This window comes from Ovis canadensis, chromosome 7 (assembly GCF_042477335.2).
Source record: "Ovis canadensis isolate MfBH-ARS-UI-01 breed Bighorn chromosome 7, ARS-UI_OviCan_v2, whole genome shotgun sequence".
Lineage (NCBI taxonomy): Eukaryota > Metazoa > Chordata > Mammalia > Artiodactyla > Bovidae > Ovis > Ovis canadensis.
The window spans coordinates 91,252,961-91,274,294 of record NC_091251.1 but is presented as its reverse complement, the minus strand read 5'-3'; the positions used below and the strand labels follow the sequence as shown (position 1 = coordinate 91,274,294).

At 40.8% G+C, this 21,334-nt stretch overlaps 1 protein-coding gene across 1 annotated transcript in view; it reads left to right on the top strand.

Annotated features, from left to right (window-relative positions):
• Nucleotides 1–21,334, top strand: part of DCAF5 (DDB1 and CUL4 associated factor 5) — a 94,340-nt gene that overhangs the window by 27,425 nt on the left and 45,581 nt on the right. The window contains exons 4-5 of the mRNA XM_069595129.1: nucleotides 754–893; nucleotides 2,674–2,803. Coding sequence (XP_069451230.1) covers nucleotides 754–893; nucleotides 2,674–2,803 — 270 coding nt within the window. The remainder of the gene's footprint in view (nucleotides 1–753; nucleotides 894–2,673; nucleotides 2,804–21,334) is intronic.

Sequence of the window (21,334 nt, the reverse complement as noted above, 5' to 3'; positions counted from 1 at the left end):
TAAAATTATAGTTTTCTGGTGAAATTTTAAAGGGCAAGGTTAGAAGGGAAGGAAACACGTAACCCTCACAGTAATTTTATGAGGCAGTACTATTATGATCTCAATTAGGAAACTGAGGCATGGAGATGTTAGGTGACTTAGGGTCACGTGATGTTAGGATCTGAACTGAGGCAGCCTGGCTTGGGGCCACGCATTTTCTCACATGCCAGGCATCGGGAATTCCTCTTCTTCCCTTGCTGGCATCAGGGCTGCTTTATTGTTCTCCCTCACTTTTTGGAAATCAGCACCACTCCCCAAGTCTGTGCACAAGCAGATGCGTTCTGTAGTAAGTCGAAACGTGAAACTCATGTGTTGAGTCACTTTTTTGGCGGGCACGTGGTAGGGAGGAGTACAGTGGGGATCTTTGTTCCACAACCAGGGATTGAACCTGGGCCCTGGCAGTGAAAGCACCAAGTCCTGACCACTGGGCTGCCAGGGAATTCCCTTGAGTCACTTTCAAACACGCTCAGTTAGGGCAACAAACAAACTTGTTGTGAGGTCTTGTCTCTTTAATAATACCTTTTTCCTTTAACCTGAAAGTTGAATACCTACTTTTTACTTTTTAGTAAAGGTAATATCCTTTGGGTTTAGCTGGGTTGACTTTCTCCTGGAAATGAAAAGAGCTTCATTCTAGGAACTAGAGGGCTGGGACTCTGCGCTATTTGTGTGTGTATGTATGTGCCTGTGTGCCTCTCTCTGCTCTCTGTCTCTCAGCAGTGAGACCTTAGATGTGTTCGCTCATGAAGATGCGGTGTATGGCTTGTCAGTGAGCCCTGTGAATGACAACATTTTTGCCAGCTCCTCCGATGATGGCCGGGTTCTCATCTGGGACATCCGGGAATCTCCCCATGGAGGTAGGGCCCCTGTGCACAAAGTAGCTGGACTGTGCTGCAGAGTTTGACGTCAGCTTCATCACAGATCCAGTTTATGACTTGAGTAACCTGGGCGGAAGTGCTGTGAAGGGAGAGGAAGCTCACATGGGGACATGAATGTGTGTCTCTGGAGGTCCCATCCTACCCCCCAGTAGTCAGCAGTGAGGCACCTTTGCCAGTCCTCTTCCAGTCACTTGTGATCCACAGACCTTTGCAGTAGTGTAAACACCACAGTGTCTTGTTGTGAGGTAGCCCCAAGGAGTAGAATGTGTGGTGCCTCATTTGTGGGGGGAGCCACAAGGGCCAGCTGTGTGCATGGTGCTGAAATGCACATATTCTTGGTTATTTAAGAGAATGGGGGTGTTGTGCAATTTGTTGTATCCTAGTTCCAGGGTTGTTATTTTGCTGGAAGAACCACAGACCCTCAACTGCGGTTGAGGATCTATACCACCTTGACTGTGTATAGAAACTTAAAATGATAGCAGATACACTCTGTTTAAGGGGGATTGTCTGGGTGAGTTCCTCTTCTGAATGTTTTCTTTGCATCTCTGAAATGTAAAGTGAAGAATTTGTCTTGTTGACTTTCACTGAAGTTCTTCAGGAAATTCTCTTTTTCAGCTCATTTCCTGCAGAGAGATTTCCGTCCCTCTGTCTTCAAAGGCTCTTCTCTCCTGCATACCCTCAGTGCCACCCACAGCCCCACTCTTGGTGCAGCTTTGTCAGCGCCATATCTCTGTGCCCAAGTTACTACCCTGCCTGCCTTGTCTGACAGGCTCTGAGTCTTTATTCTATATGCAGAGCATTTAATATGTTGGTCTGTGCTCATTACTGAGGTCCAGGCTATAGGAGAAGCTTATTCTCAGGGTCAGGAAGATAAGGTAGCCAAAGCAGCATCTGTGGTTGAATGTAATGGTTTGCTTCCTAGATGAAATTCTCCTTTGTCTGAACTGCCTCCTGGCTGAGATGATTGAGTGCTCCCTGTGCCCGCTCCCGCAACAGAGGCCTGTGACGTATTCTGTACAGAATCATAGACTGAGGAGTGCTTTCCACCTACTGCTTCTAAACAACTTCCACAGGATTGAGTCCTCCCAGGCAGCAGAGTGGTTCCTTCCTCACCTGGAGCCAGCTAGTATATGCAGGAGGCTGTAGGGTTTCTAGGGGAAGTTGATGTACATAGGAGCTGGCTGGATACAAGAGAAGTTCAAGTATTAGATGTCTTTTTTTTTTTTTTTTAAGTATTCCAGTTGAAATGAAATCTTAAAATTCTAGACTGGAGCCATTTTCTTTTCAATTTAGGGAGCAATATTGCCAGAAGGAAAAACTGCACTGTTATTTTAAGTCTGTATAGTTATAAAACTTAATTTCTAAAGCTGGTAAATTTGGATTAAGGTATAATAATCCTACCAGTAATTGAGTGTGAATTTTTTTTAGCTCATGAGGAATTCAGTTTTACTTACTGTGAAACAGCTTACCTTCCTGGTTACAATGACCATTTCTGTTTTGTTACAGGATCTAAATAGGTGCTGTGTGTATTTCTCAGTATTATAGCTTAAACTTTGTGCATATGTGTTTAAGTTGCTGTGTTCAGACTTTCTGTGTACAGAGGGTGTGTGCCAGGACTCGTGGGGACTTTGTGCATAAGCATGCTAGTGGGGTAGTTGTTAAAGGCTGTGCTCCTCCTTGCCTTCACTCTCCTCCTTGTCTACCTGCCATTGACCCAGAAGTGCCTGAAGTGGACTGATCAGAATTTTTCTCTTCACAGAGCCCTTCTGCCTGGCCAACTATCCATCAGCCTTTCACAGTGTCATGTTTAACCCTGTGGAGCCCAGGTTATTGGCCACAGCCAATTCAAAGGAAGGAGTGGGACTCTGGGATATTCGAAAACCTCAGAGGTGAGCTCCTTTTATTCAGAAGGTGTGCATTATAAAATGCCTGAACTTTTCCCTGCCTGAACTTTCAAGAAATATAATCAGCCAGCATGTGTTGTGGGAACCTGGTTGGCAGTTGATCTCAGTTGGACATCTCCTAATGTATCCTGGTTTCTCTGAAGCCAGGAGAACTCTATTCCCAACGGGGAGACAGAGTGAAATATCCATACTCCTTGCTAAGGAGAAGTCATAAATTGTAATCTGGGCTCTAGACAGGATCAATTCTAGGCAAACTTTGCAATGGGAAAGCCTTGCTTTAGCACTACCTTCCATCTTTAGGTCCATGGTTCCCCAGATGCATGGAAGGGGAATTATGGTGATTTTTACTACTGAACTGGGGATTCTTAACCCCAGACTGAAGGGGATATGAACTTCAGGAGAACTGTGAACCCCCGAATTGCATGGAATTTATATTGTATATTCACCTGAGTGTGTTTTTGTGAGGAGGAAGTTTTTTTCTTCCCATTTCTCAAAAGGACCAGTGACTACAACAGTAAAGGTTAACAGCTACCACTGCAGTGTTAGGGATGTGTTCCCCTTGTGTTTGCGCTATTAAAGAGTACTCTTAGGACAATTCTGAGCTGATCACTTATGGGGGAGTTTCAGACATCATTAAGAGAAATACGTGGATGGGGCAAGTAGGAACCTCTTTCATGTTCCTTAACTCCCATGGGGGAGAGATGACCTTTTATGGCACCTATGACCTTTTATGGCATATAAAGCCAAACCTTGCTTTATGAAAGATTTACATGCATTGCTTGCTCTTCTGAAAATTCCATATGGCAGTAACCTCCCACTTTAAGGCACCATTGCAGAAGAGTATCATGCAGAGTAAACAAGATTATGGTTTATTTCATGGGCCTCAGATGAAAGGAGCAATTAAGTACAGAGGATTCTCTTCCTTGGTGATTTTTCAGTCCTAGCTAATTCTCTCCATGGGGCAGTCTGATGAGGCTGGAACTATGGGATCCCAGAAGGGCATTCCTGGTGTTGAGCGGGGATCCCGGAGGCTCCATAGGGCAGCAGACACATGCTCCACATACTCGCTGTTGCATGTGCACCTGGCTCTCCCTTTTCCATGTGACAGGAGTGCGTGTAGCGGCAGGGCCCCTGTGGTGCCTTTGCACTGTGTGCTTAGGGAGGCTTGTCCTCTGCCAGCAAGACAGTCTCCTGTGTTTAGCTTTAGCATTCTCTCCACTTTGCGCTCTTTGGGAGCAACTGTTCTGCCTTGTCCATATCACAAAAGGCAGAATTTGGACTAACGATGCCAGCTTTCTCCCAGCCTGCTATCTCCTGTACTGAGAATGAATAGCTGGCAACTGGAGTGAGGCCTGAGCTATTCATCCCCAGTGGAAAGCTTGAGTAGCTCATGATGTCAGCAGTGTCTTGAGAGAAGAGGGCGGTTGAATGTTAATGTTTCTCCTGATTTTCCTCCACCAGCTTCGTACTGTGCCTTGTATTTGGGCCCTCCTCCCCTTTGTATTTATCCCTTCACTAAACATGGCTTCTTTCTCTTTAAAAAATTCTAAGTGAGATTTCTGCTATATTTTTATAGTAACACTTACTAAATTTAGGGTCTGTATCCAGAAAAATGTAAAGAAAAAGATAAAAAGAAGGTCCTATCTCAAGCTGATCTCTGTTGCTTGTATGTTTTTTAAATGTTTTGTGTCAGTTCTTCTCTTTGCTGATCTCTAGTCACTTTCTCCAAAAGTAACTACAGTGAACAGTTCCTTAGGTATCTGTCAAGAACAAAATTTAATGCGTATAACTAGCATAAAGAATACATATCCTTAGAAGAATTTAAACTAAAAGAACCACATAATAATACCTTGTTTTCAGCGTCTTTTTTCAATTAATAATATGTCTTGCAGCTTTTTTCATATCAGCACTTAACAGATCTAGCATATTCTGTTGATGGCTACTTGGTTTTCCATTCATGTGATGGACCCAGCAACCAGACGTCTTGTTTCCTGTTGGGCCGTTATAAACTATGTTTCACTGACCCTGGTCACACATATTTGGCCTACCTTTGCAAAATATCTAGGGAATTGCTGCATCAAACAAAGAATGGATGTTTTTACATCTTTTTTAAATAAAAATTGTCAAATTTTCCCACCACCAAGAAAGGCTACACTGATTTACAAACCTCTCAACTGCAAAGATCACATATATCTCATTAACACGTAGTCCTTCATTAACATGTAAACTGTTACAAGTCTTATGGGGGAAAATATTATGTTCTTGTTTTGATTACTTCATTTATGCATAAGGTTATGTGGTTTCTTTGGTAACCTATAGTTTTCAAAGCCCATATGGGAGAAAAGTCATCTAGTAAAGCTAATTGGCATTCTTGACTGATTGCTTTTTTGGAGTAAAAGGAAGAGCACAGTGCTGTGGAGACTGGGATGTTTTTACCTGTTTATTTCATCTTTTCTAAGGTTCTATGTAATTTTTTGGATACGAGGCAGAAAAAAGCTATGAAATATTCTTGGGGTCCTGTTCTCCGCATCCTGTAGTGTTTGGAGATTAAAGTGCAGATAGTTTCTGTTTGAACTTTCTCAGTACAAGTTGGTGTGGGGAAAAAGAGACAGCCCTTTGTCTTTTCCATATGGGATTAATTATGCTGCGTTGCAGTGGGTGATTTGTCTCCTAACACAGCTGCCTGGAAACCCCAGCCCCCGAATCTTGGGACACTTCTGAATCACCTGGGAGGACAAGCCTAGAACAGGAAAGATGATCTGTTTCAGGGGTACTTTAATGTCTAGGGAGAGATTTTCGAGAATTTGTGAGCACCTTATAATCGCAGGTAAAATGATGTGTGCTTGTGTGTCTGAGTGGGCACGTGTGGCATTTTTTTTCTAGGAACGAGGAGAGCTTTTACCAGGTTCTCACAGAGACCCTTGAATCCCAAGGGGATGAGTTGCTCAGTGTTCTAAAGATTCTTGATTTAGAGCCTATTGTGGTTCCTTAGCCGACTTCTCAGTAACTTCCAGCTTGTAGCTTGGGCACGTCTGTGCGTTCTGGGCCTGATTGAGTGGCTCACTGGCTTCCTAGAAACAAATATATCTTCGTGGAACAACAAAGGGGGCTCACATTGAATACCTTTTGCTTCCTACCTTACCGTAGGGTTAGTTCCATGCTAGAGTGGTTTTCTTGCCCTGCCCAAGCCTGAGCTGTGTCGCTCCACTTCAGCAGGCAGCCCATAGGAGTGTGGACAGGTTCGTGCTTGTCCCACCGTTGCCCTGAAATAAGCTGGTGAGAGGCCTGGCTTTCAGAATAAAGTGTCAGCTTTAGAAGGGACTTCAGTTGTCATCTGACCTGACTTACTTATTGTACAGATTTTAAACGGAGGCCGAAGAGCTTGATGGTTTTGAGAGTAGGATCTGAAGTATATCCTGGATACAAAGCCAAGCAGTACACCTTAATAGCCGTGGGATCTTGAGCGTGTTACTTTACCTCTCGGTGCCTCATAATAATAAATAATAGCTAACATATATTAAACATGATTTGCTGGGGATAATGACAGTTATATGAATAATTCCTTTTTAATCCTATGACAGCCTTATTAAATTGATTCTGTTATTCTTATTTTTTAATGATAAAGAAGTCAAGGTACATACAGAGAGGTAAAATAACGTGTGTGTGTGTATTTCCTTCCCCCTTTTAAATCAATTAGGGACCCTGTGTATCCTAGTTTTCTTTCATCTGTGCTTCCTTGAAATAAAACTTTGTCAAAATTCCTCTCAAGTTTTTCTAATATAGACCTATCCAACTCTAAAGTGAGTCCTTTAGACTTTCTGCCTCACTTTTCACTGACTTATGGCCCAGCCCCAGTTTGCACACTGACTTTCCAGATTTTTTGCTCTGTTAATTTTTTGCCCTGGACAAAAAACATGCTATTCATTTTTCTGAACATGCTGTTAATTTTTCTTTTGTAAAGTTTAAGAACAGAAGTTGTAAACTAGTTGCCCATAGGCCATATTCAACCCACAGGGATATTTTATTTGACCTACATGATGTAATAGTGTTTAGAAAATTACACAGAAAAAAATCCAAATTTCTAGCATCACTTGAAAAAGTCAAAAGACCTGAAATCATTGGCCCTTTATTCTCATATGGCAACAGCCGAAGCTGAATCAGGGGTTTGTTGCTCTTGGAAACTTTAGGATGCATAACCGGCTCCACCACGCCTTCACGTCTTAACCCAGGAGGTTCCGCTCATTTACATTACTTCCCTGGCCCTGTCATCTTAGGAATTTGAAGGTTTGCTTTGGGGGTTTTAGTGCAAATGAGTGGACCATAGGTAGGTAACCTGAGTACAACGACTGGATAAGAGAAAACTTCACATATAGAAGTATAATCGCAAGTTTGGATGAGGTTTCATTCATTTATATGTAAAGTGATGTCTTGTGATGTCTTGCTTGGTCTATTGCAGTGACCTCTGGGCGGTTTTCAGAACTGAGCTCCTTGAACATCCAAAGCATTAAGGAAAAGTGAAGTTTCCCCGGCTGTCGCTCTCCTTGTCTCACCATTTTCACTGCCTGTTTTAGCTGTCTGCTCACTCACTACTTCTCCGCTTTCTTGTGTCTTTATAGTTTCTGTCAATTTTTGTCAGGAACTATTAGTTCTGTGACAGGTAACAATGTCTTGCTTTGACAAGGATAATAAAGAGAGTGTTTCTTTCCCACTCAATAATAAAACTAGGGCAAGCCAGGAATTCCTGTAGACTTAACCTCATAAGCTGGTGCTTTTACGTGTTGTGTAAATGGGCAGTAAATGCAAATTCCTGCTGCCAAGAAGGACTTGCTTGCTCTTAGTAACTCACCTGGCTTTGGGGCCTAGATATCTGTTCTCTGGGCCTGGGCCAATCCTACTTCTATGGAGACCAAATTAAGTGCAGCTCTGTCTTCTGAACAGCCGGGCAGTCTCTGCCACATTGCCTTTAAGGGCTGCTCATACTGTTGTGGGAAAATAGAGCCCAAGAGTTCAGCTTCAAAGGCTGAAAAAAAAAAGCCATTCATGCTCTGCTTTCTCTCTCTTCTCTCCCACTCACCCATCTTCACTTTTTATATGAACCTATCCAGTGCTCAGGCAAATGTTGCATCTATTAAACCCATAATAAAAACTTGTTTTTCCCCTGAAACTATATTCCTTCCTTAAGTTCTTTATTAATGTCACCATCACTCTTGTAATGATCCTGGCTAAAATCCCAGAGTCCCATATGCCTCTTCTATTTCTTAATCCCTCTGCTATAACCAGCTTTGCTCTGTGTTAGTGCCTGCCCACTGTTTTCAGTTCTTAAAGCCTCTGCTCTATTTCAGGTCCATATTACTCTTTCCATAAGGTGTTGACTTCTAAGGTGTTGGCTAGCTTCTTAACTTGCTCTTGCTTCTGGCACACAGCACATGTCCTTAAACATATATCTGCCATTCCCCTACCCAGGAGCTCTAGAGTCTGCTTCTTATCTTTGTTTATGGCCATATTCCCCAGAACCAGTAATGTGGGATGCTCCAAGAAATTTTTTTTTTTTAATGAATGGATGACCTAGTTTACGGACGAAATGGAAACTTGTTAAGCAAGCAGTCAACCCCTTCTCTGGTGCCAGTGGCCCTTTTCCCCTTGTAGGTTGTCTTCTACATACAAACACACGTAAAGGAAAATTTATCCTTTTCAAATTCTAGTTACCCTTCAAGGTCCAAGATCAAATGGCAGCCCATCGGTGCAGATGTCCTTGCTCTATCTCCCTGTGACATTCTCTTAAAGCGTCCTTCCTTTTTTTACTCGCTGTGTCCCCAGCACCTGGCCCAGTTTTGGCACAGAGTATATGTTGAATGAATGAAGCTTTCCCTCACTTCTGGCAGAAAGGATCACTCTATCCAGAGCCTCTGTAAAGTACTTAGGGTCTGTGGCATTCATGTTGCATGTCTTAGTTACTGTTTTTGCCATCATTGATTATCTTCACTATGACTATGTTTTATCTCCAGATAAAAGATTATGTCTTTTCTTTCTAGTGCTCAGAAGTTGCTTCTCAGAAAGGAAGCACTTGTCTTAATCTGTACTATTACTTTGCATGTTTTCCTGTGGATTTTTAAAGACATGGCCATGTTTTATATCTGTTGCCTAGCACAATGCTTAGAATGTTATGACCTTCAGTAAATAGTGAGTGCAATGTTACACTCGTCACGAAATAGTATGTATTTTCAAAGCTAGCTCTCTGTAATGTTTTCATTAACTCCCTAAGTGTAATAGCATGGATCAAAATGTTATCTGCAGAGAATAAACCCTTAGAGGAGGTTGTAAGGGTTCTTGCGGGGCTTTGAACGGTTTTCAATGATTTAAATTAGCGATGTAAGCAAGTCAAGAATTGTGACAAAGTTGCTTTCTAGTGTTTGGGCCACAAGGTGGAGCTCTAGAATCAGTTTCGCTGCAAAAAGACACCAGGGCCCCATTATCCTAACCCAGTAATTCTCAAATTTCAGAGGGCATCAGAATCACCTGGGGAGGTTGTTAAAGTGCTGCTTCCTGGAGCACAGACCCAGAGATTGAGTTGTCGTTCCAGGGCAGACCCTGTGAATCTGCCATTTTTTAATACATACCCCAGGTGATTTGGCAACTTTGCTTATCCTGCAAGGTGGAAGCTGTGATTTTTCAGAGGTCTGTGTTGAATTTTCTGCTGTGTTCATTTGGACCCAGGGTCTTCTGGCTTTAGGCCAGAGCCTCCCTGTGTCTATTCATTCTCACCAAACACAAATGTGCCTTTTTATAGCAAGAGGCTTAGCTTCAGACCAGAGCATCTGGGGAATGCCTGGTGAATGTATGGGAGTTGTGGAAGCATGTTCCACTTCATATCCTCCCTTTAATACTTCCCAACTCCTCTTACTCAGGGGGAGATGATACTAGACCCCGACTCTTTTTCTTTAAAAAAAAAACTTCTTATGTTTAAAAATTCTCTCTCTCACACACACACTGAGAAATACTAAAATAAACTCCATTGCACCTAGCACCCAGCTTAAATAATTAACCCGTGGACAATCTTACTTCATTTATTCCTCCACTGAGATGACTCCATTTCCATGTAACTTTGTATTATTTCCTCTGTAAATACTTTAGTATGTATCTCTGAAAGATATTCTTTTTTAAAAATTGAGATGAAATTCACATGATGTAAAATTAACTATATTCAATAGTTAAAATTAGCTATGTTAAAGTGGAAACTTCAGTGGCATTTAGTTCATTCACAGTGTTGTGCAAGTGCCACCTCTGTCTAGTTCCAAAGCATTTTTATCATTCCGAAATGAAACCCACACCCATTAAGCAGTCACTCCCCAGAATACTGCTCCCCTAGTTTTGGGCCACCACCAGTCTGCTTTCTGTATCTGTGGATTTACGTGTTATGGCTGTGACCTTTAGTTTGCCTCTTGTACTTAGCGTAAAGTTTTTGAGATTCATCCACATTGAAGCATGTATCAGTACAGTATTTCATTCCTCTTTATGGCTGAATAATTTTCTATTGTATGGATGTATATACCATATTTTGTTTATCCACCTACTGATGGACATTTGAGTCGTTTCTACCTTTTCGCTACTGTGAATAGTGCTACTGTTAAGTTTATGATTAAGTATTTGTTTGAATACCTGTTTTTGGTTCTTTTGGTTCCATCCCTAAGAGTGTAGTTGCTGGATCATATGGTGATCCTATGTTAAACTTTTTGAGGAACTGCCATATTAGTTTCCATGAAAAGATAATTCTTTTAAAAATCATAGTATTATTATCACACCTAAAAAATTAGCAATAATTCCTTAATACCATTGCATATTTAGTGTTTACATTTCCTTAATTGCCTCCTAAATGTTACAGTTGGTTCTTATGGATCGAGATTTGAATAAGGTGTGTACCAAGCAATTAGTTGACATGGCTTCTAAGTCTTTGGATACTCCTACTTTTCATTTTTTTCTCTTGTAACTTATTTGTTAAAGAAACTGGATTATTTGTTTTACGGAATTTCTCGCATTTTAGAGTCTACAGGAGGCCCTTTGTATCCTCGGGTTCTGTATCTATGGGGTTCCTGGACCCAGTCCCCCATAGATGCCAAGGGGCAGCTGCACTGATTGCATGTTTATGCCGTCATTTAGCATGTTCCCTCTTAGCTCAGTTTTTTTCATAAATTGGTATTGGGTCTAGGGACTGAAACAGTTTTAGGTTTGATTCTTTTTGGCAGGTGTTACAAAAATATTTCATAGGTAGTGTTGTATATAACCATAAGGAAGCCAAAAATGTCTGGTTTTGTCTTTTGTTTTAAAATACATTGACTGACTTCTCAGCTTTTTAAAATACAAATAATGCTGGTGAAGATGTAGAGAAACTGAATCACTCATACATTGTGAATAGGAATGTAAAATAGTACAAAATATCTAGAAAATGTTTTGGTAGTTCCTTTATAAATTAAAAATGAACTTATTATCTGACCCAGCAGTTGCACTCTGGGTGTTTATCCAAGAGAGAGGAAGACTTATTTTCATATAGCAACTTGTACATGAATGTTCATAGCAACTTCATTCATAATACCCCAAAGCTGGAAACTACCCATACGTTTTTCAATCTGTAAGAAGTTTAAAAAAAAATAATAAAACTGTAGTGCATTTATACCGTAGAATACTACTTGGCAATAAAAAACAAAAAACTGAATGGTTGATACGTGCAACAATTCGGATAAACCTTAAGTGAACTGCTGCTAAGTCACTTCTCATGAGCTAATGTAACATTCATGAGATGGAGAACAAATTAGTCATTGCCAGGTGTTAGGGTTAGTGGTAAAAGGGGTGGATGTGGCTATAGAAGGAAGTCTTGTGGTGATGGTACACATAAGTATTGTGGTGGTGACTGCTTGAAGTTATACACGTGATACAACTGCATAGAGCAACACACACACACGCAAATGAGTGCATGTGTAGCTGACAAATCTGAATACGCTCCATAGATTGTACCAGTGTAAATTTCCTGGTTTTGATATCACACTATAGTTATGCAAGGTGGTAACACTGGGAGAGTCTGGGTAAAGGGTTCAAAGAACCTTCTTCATTTTCTGTATATAGTAGCGTATTATTAGGAAACAGTGACTATGTTACTTTTTCCTTTCCAATTTGGGTTCCCTTTTATTTCTTTTTGTTTTCTGATTGCTGTGGCTAAGTCTTCAAAACTATGCTGCATAAAAGTGGCAAGAATGGCCATTCCTGTTTTGTTCCTGATCTTAGAGGAGATACTCTCAACTTTTCACTGTTGAGTATGATATCAGCTGTACGTTTGTCATATATGGCCTCTATTATGTTGAGATATGTTCCCTTTACACCCACTTCTGGAGAGTTTTATTATAAACGGTTGTTGAGTTTTGTCAGAAGCTTCTTCTGCATCTCTATTGAGATGATCATATGATTTTTATTCTTTGCGAACTCTTACAAGAAAATTTCTTTGCAAATTCCTCTGAGAATGACTGTCACTCTGTCACGTCTGCCTCTGTGACCCCATGGACTGTAGCCCGCCAGGTTCCTCTGTCCATGGGATTCTCTAGGCAAGGATACTGGTGTGAGTTGCCATTCCCTTCTCCAGGGGATCTTCCCAGCCCAGGGACTGAACCTGGGTCACCTGCATTGCAGGCAGATTCTTTAATCTGAGCCACCAGGGAAACCCTAGATTCCTCTGAATCTATAATTATTTCAAAGTAAAAAGTTAAATGTAAGTAATACATAATAGCATGCTCCTTTAAAAACTATGAATAAGGCTAAAATTCCTCCTGACTACTTCCAATCCTGGTCTCCTGCCCCCTTTCCTGAGGGTAATGAATGTTAAGAGTTTGTATATGCTTCCAGAACTTTTTCTTTGGTTTTGTATGCTTATACATGTACCTGTAGAAAATACATGGTTTTTGTTCCTATGTGGAGGTATGTTTTTCACATGGATGATGTACTGCTATGCAGTTATTCTACAGCTTGACTATTTCACCCATCAGTATCTTTTGGGAATTTATCCATGTGTTAACATGTCCAGATTTATCTTGTTTCTTTTGCCAGTTAAGAACTTGAGTCATCTCTCTGACTCTCTCTGTGAAGAGTCGGCTTAGATTTTTCTTCTAGGAAGTCTTTCGTGACTGCCCTCTCCTGCGTTCCCAGTGGAGGGATAGATATTCTCCCTATGTCTTGCACAGGACATATTCCCCTTATTACAACATTGTTCATATTATAGAAGGAAACTGATGGCTTTCTTGTCCCTCATTAATTCTTGAGGATGTCTTTCCCATCTTATTTCATCTTTAAATCCATGTGCTCAGCATAGTATCTAGAATAGTTAGCAGGTTTTCAATAAATGGTTATTCAGTAAGGGCATGCATATATGAGTTACATATATATGAGTTACTGAACTACAGGGAAGGATCTGAAGTGAATTACTTAGATGAATCCTTCTGGCCTTGATGTATTGTCATCTGATGCTGTTCTTTTTGCTGGGTGGAATAATTCATCTCCACCATGTAGTCAGTGAAATCTTGTTGAACCAAGAAGCAGAAAACAACTTGTTGGCCCTATTTCCGCTTCTTATTTACTGTATGGTCAGGGCCAAGTCATATAAACATTTAGGACCTAGATCTCCTCCAATTTGAGATGAAAATAATGATACCTCCACTATCCACCTTATAGGGTTATTGTAAGGGTTAATTGATACAAAGTATATGTAAACATTTTGGAATTTAATGAAAAACATGTTGCTTCTTCAAGGGTATCTGTTGTGATCTGATTCTTTTAAGAAGAATCACTGAAGAATCAGTGAATTCTATGGAGAATCAGTGAATTCTTCATAGTTTGAACTTTTTATTTTGTGATCTTAGGTTTGACCATTTGTACTTTATCTGTTGTGAGTCACATATTTTAGACGGGGATATCTTGGTATACTCTTAACAATCTTGGCTTCATTTATCATGAATTTACCCATGTATGGAAGACTTTCCGGGAACCTTGCTAATGCTTCTGGATTCTACATAAAATGCTTTGCACTTTGAATTTGTTTTTTATTCCAATAATATACTTTGCCATTTATTTATAAGTACTTGGGAAGTGGGATAGTGTATCTGCAAAGAGAAACCAAACTAAGTATAGTTTCAGATCTAACCTGGTACTGTGTCCAGTGCTAACCAGGGTGGGTCCTGTTTATTACTTAAAATCCTTTCAAAGGAGGGATATTATTTTCCTTCATTGAGAAGGATGGTGAGGGACACTGGTAGTTTTAGAGTCCTTTGCAAATTTTTAACTGTCGCTTAAAGAATTTAGGACAATGGCTTAATTTCAGATTTGCATCTGCACCAGAACCCTGTAGGGCAGCACATCACCTGAAGTTTCAGTTAAGCTCTCTCATACTTCCCTCAGAGCTACCTTCTGTGGTCCCTTAATTAAAGGAGTATCTCTGAGATGGCATTTTAGAATAACGTATTTTCTTCTGAAATTACAGAAGTTTATCCTAATTGTAGGAAAACTTGAAAATAAAGTGAACGGTACAAAAATAAATTAACTAAATGCTATAGTTTGATTGACGTATCTTCTTACTGTTCTCAGTATAGCCATCAAACTAAATGTTTATCACTATCTAATTTTAGATATGATTGGGTAGGGCATGTATTCAAAGCCTATAGAATTCACTGTCTACTTTCTGAAAATGGGTAAATGAATTTTTTTTTTAGCTTATAATTGACTTCCTAAAGTTTGACTATTAATCTTCCTTTTGAATTTTTATTCTACAAATACCAGAAACTTGCTTTAAAGTACAAGATATAATTAAGATACGTGTTTACCTGTTAAACTATTCCTTTTTTGTTGACTGCTTATTAGCAGGTAGGTAAATTTGACTCAGTTGAAGAATATGTGGCGGTGTCAGTACAGAGAAAACCTGAGTGGTCATCGGCAAATCATTTGACGTCTGGGCCACAGTTCTTTGCCTGTAATAGAAAACTGACTTAGATGTTCTCCAAGCCTCCTACTGTTTCTTTGATTCTTCTGCTGCTCTGTTGCTTCCCTCCCAAGATTAGGTTTTGTGAGCAGACAAATGTCAGGAGCCAGGTAAACCTTTGTGGAGCCTGCTTTTTTAATGTTGTAAAGTCAGAGTGTTTCAGATTGCTGCTCATGGTGCACTCGATCATGCGGCATCTATTTATTGAATGCTGGTACGTGTCTGGCACTGTTTAAGCACTTGGAATGCACGGGGAGCGACATAAAAGGTGATATAGTCTAGTGGGAAAGGACAGGTAAGAAGCAAAATAAATGGTATGTAAGATGGTGATTCATTAGTAGAAACTAAACGGGCAAGGGAGACAGGGAGCATTGGGGAGGTTTCATTTTTGCATTGGGTATCAGAACAGACTAATTGAGGAGAATATTTGAATAAAGAAGTGAATGAATGAACCATGTTCATATCTGGGGAGGAGCATTCCCTCTGGATTTGCAAGTACAAAGACCCTGGAGCAGATGTTTGATGTGTTCTAAGGAGGCATCATGTGGTTGAAGGTAGGGTAAGGGAAAAAGAGTGCCAGGAGGTAGAGTCAGACATGAGGGATTGGTGGGGAAAGGTGTCTAGGGTCTCCGTTGGGATTATAAAGAGTTTGAGTTTTAGCCTGGTTGAAATCCACTGGCAAATGAATGATGCAGTCTGACCCAGGGTTCAGCATCCCTCTGGCTGTCATATTCAGGATGAACTGAAGCATGTGCCAAGAGTAGAGGCATGAAGACAAGGTAGGAAACTCTCTCAGTAATCCACAGGGCCATGGAATTGACTTAGGTGGTCACACGTATTTATTAAATAGAAAATGGAAAATCGGTGCACTGCACACAGTAGATGGCAAGTTGTTTAATGAATTTATGCTAAATAAACGTGGGTGTACTGGAATACAGTATAAAATAAGCTTATTATAAAGGGTTACTATAAAAACACTTGAAAACCATTATCTTAAGGCATCTACATTTTTGCCAGCTAGAACTGACTTTGGTTTTTGGACACTCAGTAAGCGGCTCCTGTATGACACAGGCTGTCTCCTATAATCACGTCTCATCAGTCAGCACTTTGGCCTTCCCACTGCATTCCTCTCTCCTCCTGTTTTCCACTGTTTGCATAAGTGTTCTCGTAGAAGGGATCAAATTGTGATTTTTGTTTTCAAACCCTCTTCTGCTTAGCATTTTTTCTAGGCTTTGCATCTTTCCCCTTTAACAGCCCTCTGGCTTTGTGGCCGAGTTCCCTGACAGTCAGCACACCCACCTAGTTTCTTCCTCCACCATCAGGGACTGGCTGTTTACCTGCCTGTATTCCCACCCACTCCTTCTGCACCCTTACTGTTGCTGTAGCAACTGCCGTCTCAGCCTCCCACCTTCCCCTGACTTTTTTCTTCCTCCTGCCAACCTGTATTCATTAAACTCTCCCTCTCCAGCTTTGTACACTGTGAGGTCAGGGCTGATGCTTTGTAACATCTGTCAGAAGGTAGAGCCATTAATAATTTAGGATGAAGATTAAATGACTGCTTATAAAACCCTTCTCTATTTTCCACAGCTTGCAGTAAAGGGGGATTTTTTGAATAAGCAAATCATCTGATGAACTGAGATGACTGAATGCTAAGTCCCTAATTCTACAGAAAAATCACGAGTGTCCTAGGACAAATCCGTTATGGCACTGCCTTTTAACTCGTTTTGAGATCTTGCATAGGGTTGAGATCTTGGTTGGTTATATGTGGCTTTTGGGATCCCCTGAGCCAAAGACAAAAACATGGGCTGTAGATCACTTCAGCTCTGCGCGTGATGCCTCTGTTCTGGAAGGTGGTGATTAGAGGCTCTGCAGTACCTGAAAGCCCAGGTTCTTCCCCTTCCAACTTGCATAAAAGAAACGGTTAAGGAAGATGTGCCAGGGATTTCCGTGACAGTCCAGTGGTTGGGACTCAGTGCTTTTACTATTATGGCCCCAGATTCAATCCTTGGTTGGGGAAGTTAGATCTTGCAGGCACATGTGCAGCGTGATCATTTTTAAAAATAAATAAATTTTTAAAAAGGAAGATGTGAGGAGTGTGTGTATATATTATGTATATGTATATATAATGTACATATGGTGGGATACTATATAGCCACAAAAAAGAATGAAATAGTGCCATTTGCAGCAATATGGGCAGACCTAGAGATTATCATACTAAGTAAATCAGAAAGAAAGACAAGTACCATATGATAGGACTTATATGTGGAATCTTCAAAACAGACTCACAGACACAGAAAACAGACTTAGATGCCAAAGGGGAAAGGGAGAAGGGGAGAGATAAATTAGGAGTCTGGGATTAGCAGATACAAACTGCTCTATATAAAATAGATAAACGGAAAGGTCCTGCTGCTGAGCACAGGGAACTGCATCCAATATCCTGTAATAAATTTCCTCTGATGGAAAAGAATATATATATACACACATATATATATATATAACTGAATCACTTTGCTGTACACCAGACACTAACACAATGTTGTAAATCAACTAGACTTCAATTAAAGAAAGAAAGAAGGCTCCCCTGGTGACTCAGTGGTGGAGGGTGAGCCTGCCATTGCAAGAGGCACCAGTTTATCTCTGATCCGGGAACATCCCAAGTGTGTGGAGCAACCAAGCCCGTGCGCCACAACTACTGAGCCTGCCCTAGAGCCCAGGAGCTGTGGCTGTTGAGCCCACGTGCCCTCCAGCCTGTGTTCCGCAGCGAGAAGCCCACGCACCGCGACTAGGGGGTGGCCTCCGTTTACCACAACTAAAGAAAAGCCCACACAGCCAAAAACAAATAAATAAAATGATTTTTTAAAGTGGATTTTTTTTTTAAGAAGAAAGAAAAGGTTTACAGGATTACCAAGATCTTGAATATACTTGAACAGAACTGATACGGGCTGTAACTTTTTGAACCTGTTCACTTTTTACTTAATTCTAGTTAACAAATCCTCTAGGATTTGTCCTGTTCTCTGTGTTCTGTTATACGAAGTACAAAATGCAACCTGTATTCCTTACAGGTCATCCTGTCCTAAAGCAGAAACAGAAGGGGAGAGATTTTTTTCCTACCTATGCGACATTGAATTTTCCTCTCTGGTTGGCTGGCACCAGCTCTGATGTCTGTGATTTGGAATAGCAGTGCCTTGACTCCAGCCGTTTCACAGGTGTTAGGAAACTTTCACATAGTAACTCTGAGGAAATGCATGCCAGTGGGCTTTAGAAAATCATTGGCACTATTTGATGAATTACTTAGTCATAAATTTATGGAAATATAGCTTCATGAAGCCAGATCTTGGAACGTTTATGGGTGCTCTATCTTGTGCTAAATGTGATACCCCCAGTCACTTTTTTGGGAAACAGCCTTGGTTTATTTCTCTTCTGTTCCAAGACTTTAACCTTGGCCAAAGACTTTTTGTAAATGTTCTTTTTATCCTGCCAAAGCGATAAAAAAAATCCAATTGACTATTTCTGAGGGGCCAAAACACCAAAAAAGCCAAAAACCAGAGGATCACACTAATGAGGAATATTTTCCTGATGTTCTGAGGTTCTCTTGCTTTTTGTTCTGGGCCTTTTACCTGCTGACCTTTCGATCACCTCCTGTCCCATTCTTGTCGCATTTTGTTACAAATTCTTGGTTGAAGATAGGTCGAAAATGAAAGTGTTGGTCACTCAGTCATGTTGACTCTTTGCAACCCCATGGACTGTAGCCTCCCAGGCTCCTCTGTCCATGGAATTCTCCAGGCAAGAATGCTGAAGTGGGTTGCCATTCCCTTTTCCAGGGGATCTTCCCAACCTAGGGATCGAACCCGGGTCGGAAGATTCTTCATTCTCTGAGCCACCAGGGAAGCAGCATGTGAAGATACGCCAGGAACTGATTTTTGCTTTCCTTTTTCTTATAGGGATATTTTGGTTTGAACTCATTTCAACTTGTTGCTAGTCCTTTCAAGATAGCGCTCATCTCATTTGGGTGTGCAATGGTAGCCACTTCTCTGGAGGAGTGGAGACACTGTCAAATTTGAGACGTTCTTGTGTATAGGTACCTTCAGTTCTCCAAAGAGTAAACAAGAAACTTCTCCTTCAGGGAATGTGTTGAGGGCAGGAAAGAAACATTTCAGGCACTGTGGGTAGAGTGGAACTCTGATCTGAAAAGGAATTGGAGTCCTTTCTCCTATTGGGCATTGGGCTGTAAAAAAAAAGTGCCATGTTGTGTAGTTGGCTTTTCATTTAGCTTCTAGTAATCTGCTTTCTCTCCACCTTATTTTTGCACTCACCCCAAATCCTGAAATGGAACCATGTTTTTCAAAGAGTGGTTTGAAAGTCACATGCATCATAATTAATTAAGGTTGCTTGTTAAATTCAGATTCCTGGGCCCACTTCTCAGATTGAATTAGACTATCTGCATATGGATCCTGAGAATCTATTTGAGAAAAAGTACCAGATGATTTATCACACATCTTACCCTTGAAATCATAAACAACAGGATCTTTGACATTATATCTTGACTTTGAGGGGAAACTACTTCTAAGCCTTTTCTTCCTGATGAACTAGATCATTCTTACCATTCTCAATAGGAGGAGCCAGCAGCAGAACCCCTGCTGAGAAATTATAGTTAATGTAGCTCACTTTCTGAATTTCAGGTGTCAGTCTATCCCTCGGAAAGGATTATTGCCCTCAAACATGAAGTATTCAGTTTTAGTAACTGCTGCTACAGTTTTGGTTGTTGTTGTTTTTTTTTTGGTAGCTGTACTCTTAAACATTCTAGGAGCAGGATTCCTATGTACCTGCACTCTCTGTGTGAGAGATAGGGGTCCCCTGCCCAGAAGCTAAGGGGGGGAAAGTTAGTGACTCTTGTGGAATCCACAGACAGACTCCTGGAGAGCAGCAGACTTAGGAGCTTGGGTGGGAATGGGATGGGCCTAGATGCCTGTCCTGCAGGTCTGACTGGAATCTGCAGAGAAGTTGCTGTTAACGGATGCAAAGGGCTTTTGCCAGAGGCCCCAGCTGATGCAAACCCCTGCTGCTGTGGCTGGTGGGGTTGGCCAAGTTTCTTTTTGTTGAGTCTAGTTTCCACCCCCAACTTCTTGTCAGCCCTGTATACAGATGCCGGTTTATTTGCACACTCCAGGCTGATCTCGAATTTGAAAGGCTCTCACTGTTTTTGAGCTTAGTGTTTGGGAAACACGGCATGCCGGTGGCAGCTAGGACACCCTGTAAAGGAAACACCTGGACTCGGTAGCCCTGTCATTCATTCCCGGTGTGTGTGTGAGTGTGGCCAGTGTTAGGACGTTGTAAGAACATTGGTCTGTAGGGACTATTACTTGGGGCCTACAGCAGGACTAGGCTTCTTCTCTGTGATGTTTGGAGTTCTAGGGACCGTTTTTTCTAAGTCGCTTCTCTCTTTCCTCCCATTTCACACTGAACAGGAATAAAGTCTGTTTGCCCAGGCCTTGTTTCCACACGTAGCTGAGGTACTAGAGTTCTTCCCTCTGGTGAAAAGACAGCTTTGGGGGACAAAGGACTGACTGGCTAGCGATGGCACAGAATGTTTCTATGATCAGGACAGGTTGGCAAACTCCTTTGCACTGTGGTCCAGGGACTCCTTTCTTTCTTTCTTTCTTTTTTTTAAAATAGTAATCTCTTTAATTTGTATAGCACTTAGTCAGTTACAAAGTTTTATACCACATACTGTTTTATTATGTCTGTATAATGAAATAAATTTAATTGTATATAAATAATGTATTAAAGAATCTTCAGAACCAAAGTTAATATCAGAGAGTTTCAGAGGAAAGGTGACTACTTGGATTTATATTTAATAAAACAGCATGTTGAAAAAACTAAAATTGTGAATTAAATTATGTCAAATGGTCAAACATGCTAATACTAATAAATTTCAAATAAATCTTCCAGGCTCTAATTTAGATGTCTCCAGGCCCTTTCCAGCTCTGATTCCCTAAATGTATAAACTTTTTTCTTAAACTACTAGACTCTCTTTGCAAGATCACAGTGTCTTTTGAAACAGAGTGAGTTAATAGCACTAATGTGGCCCTCATTTCTGTAGCATTTCCAATGCACAAGATCGGTATGTAATCTCACTTTCTTACCAGTAATTTGGTTATCCATGGACAATGAATAGTCATCCCTCTATAATAAAACAGTGTCCAGGTAGTCAAGGAGACTGACTACTAGAAAGATAAGTTACCTAGTACTATATAATTGTTAATGTTCATGGTCATCCTAGTGAACTGTAAAATTGGAAGTATCTTCTGAATCATCATAATAAATACTTTTGAACCATACCATCTGACTTTTTTAAAATGTTATGAACATTATGAAGCTACAGAAGAATACTGGATGAATCAGAATATACCAGTCTCTAGTAGAAGCTGGATAAATGGAATTAAGTTAAAGTATATTTTAAAGCTAAATATAAACTCATTGGGAACTGTAAAGAGAAGCAAGTCATCCTG